At 35.7% G+C, this 2,459-nt stretch overlaps 1 protein-coding gene across 1 annotated transcript in view; it reads left to right on the forward strand.

Annotated features, from left to right (window-relative positions):
* LOC100945379 (serine/threonine-protein phosphatase PP1-gamma catalytic subunit-like) overlaps positions 1-1,635 on the forward strand; it is a 38,144-nt gene extending 36,509 nt beyond the window's left edge. Inside the window, exons 2-3 of the mRNA XM_012807541.1 lie at positions 3-422; positions 1,324-1,635. Of these exons, the coding sequence (XP_012662995.1) occupies positions 3-422; positions 1,324-1,394 (491 nt within the window). The 3' untranslated portion in view covers positions 1,395-1,635. The remainder of the gene's footprint in view (positions 1-2; positions 423-1,323) is intronic.
* The last annotated feature ends 824 nt before the right edge of the window (positions 1,636-2,459 follow it).

Consider the following 2,459-nt stretch of genomic DNA (forward strand, 5'->3'; position numbering starts at 1 on the left):
AGGTTTATCACCAGATCTTCAGTCTATGGAGCAGATTCGGCGAATTATGCGACCAACTGATGTACCAGATCAAGGTCTTCTTTGTGATCTTTTGTGGTCTGACCCCGATAAAGATGTCTTAGGCTGGGGTGAAAATGACAGAGGAGTGTCCTTCACATTTGGTGCAGAAGTGGTTGCAAAATTTCTCCATAAGCATGATTTGGATCTTACTTGTAGAGCCCATCAGGTGGTTGAAGATGGATATGAATTTTTTGCTAAGAGACAGTTGGTCACTCTGTTTTCTGCACCCAATTATTGTGGAGAGTTTGACAATGCAAGTGCCATGATGAGTGTGGACGAAACACTAATGTGTTCTTTTCAGATTTTAAAGCCGGCAGAAAAAAAGAAGCCGAATGCCACGAGACCTGTAACACCTCCAAGGGGTATGATCACAAAGCAAGCAAAGAAATAGATGTCAATTTTGACACTGCCTAGTTGGGACTTGTAACATATAGTATATAACCTTCATTTTTAAGACTGTAATGTGTACTGGTCAGCTTGCTCAGATAGATCTGTGTTTGTGGGGGCCCTTCCTTCTATTTTTGATTTAGCAAATTCCATTTGCTGGTTATAACAGCAAATGAAAGACTCCACTCTAAAAAAAAGTGTTTTGTTTTTTAATTCCCTTTTCCTTTTGCAAACAATTTTAATGATGGTGTTAAAGCTATACACCCCAGGACAGTTTATCCTGTCAAAGGGGTAAGTGTACAATTGATCATTTTTTAATTCAGTAAAAACCCATAATAATGTAAATGCTTGTTTTCTTTAGGCTATAATGAGAGCCCTAGGGTGCTCTGAATCTGTACATGTTCTTGTCATAAAATACATACTGTTGATACAAACCACTGTGAACATTTTTTATTTTAAAATTTTGTTTCAAAGGGATTGCTTTTTCTTTTCATTGTCTTGTCATGTACAAACTAGTTTTTATAGCTATCGACATTAGGAATAACTTTCAACCTTGCCAGCATCACTGGTATGATGTATATTTAATTAAAGCACACTTCCCCTACCATATACTTAAAATGACAATTAAAGCCATTCTTTTAAATGTTTGTGACTCTTTCCTAAAGCCAAAGTTTCTGTTGAAATATGTATTGACACACCCCTAAGTACAAGGTGGCATGGTTGTATACATATGCTGCCTTCTTGGGGATTCAAAAACTGGTTTTTGATTTTGAATAGTAGTTAGTAATATAGTGCTGTTTAAGCTATTAATGATTAAAGTTAATAACATTTTGTACAATTTCCATATAGTCTATTCATTAAGTAATCTTTTTACAGTTACATCAGGCCTGAACTCGTCCATTCAGAAAGCTTCAAATTATAGAAACAATACTGTTCTATACGAGTGACCGATTATGCTTTCTTTGGCTACATTCTTTATTCAGCGGTGAAGTTGAGGCTTCTAAGTCAAAACAAAGAAACTAACTTACTATCCACCAATTTATACAGAATTCACAGTATCTATGACTTTTTTAAACTAAGATCTGTTAAAAAGAAATCTGTTTCAACAGATGACCGTGTACAATACCATGTGGTGAAAATGCATTCAGACTTATTAAATGATGAACTTGTTAAAAAAAAAAAAAAAGAAAGAAAAATTTTACAGAGACAAATGAATTTCGCTTTGCAAGTTAATAGTGTAAGCAGCATTTAAAGGGACATACAGTTGTCCCTTGGTATCCACAGGAGATTGGTCCCAGGATTGCCCAGGGATACCAAAATCTGCACGTCCTCCATCCAGGAAGCAGGTCTTGTAGAACTGTGGATATGAAAAGTCAACCCCTTCTATACACAATTTTACATCCCATAAATACTGTATTTTTCATCCACATCTAGTTTAGGATGTAGAATTTGCCATAAAGAAGGGCAGGTTTTATTTATTGAAAAAAAAATCCATATTTAAGTGGACCCTCATAGCTCAAACCCAGGTTGCTCAAGGGACAATATACCTAATATAATAGAAAATCTAACTTATTTTGGGAGATCCACTATATAATCTAGAACAAAGAGTTGGGAAACTATAGCTCTCAGGCCACATCCAGCCAACTACCTGTTTGTTTTTGTAAATAAAGTTTTATTGGAACACAGTCATACTCCTTTATTTACGTGTTCTCAGGGGCCACTTTCATGTGACAGTTGGCAGCCTGGAGTAGTTGAGACAGAGCCTGAATGGCCAGTACAGTCTAAAATATTTACTATCTAGCCTTTTACAGAAAAGGTTTGCCAAATCCTGATCTAGTGAACTGTTAAGAATATAGTAAATGCTTATTTTTAAAAAATAAACAAATTGATACACTGAAATCCACGACTATGAACACAATAAACTTACAACCCAAGTTCCCTCAGGCTATACCAGCTGATGAGTATAAAGGAATTCCAACACAGAAACTCAAAGCGTAAATCTCTGATTCAGC

This window comes from Otolemur garnettii, unplaced genomic scaffold (assembly GCF_000181295.1).
Source record: "Otolemur garnettii isolate 467f Iridium unplaced genomic scaffold, OtoGar3 scaffold00071, whole genome shotgun sequence".
Taxonomy (NCBI): domain Eukaryota; kingdom Metazoa; phylum Chordata; class Mammalia; order Primates; family Galagidae; genus Otolemur; species Otolemur garnettii.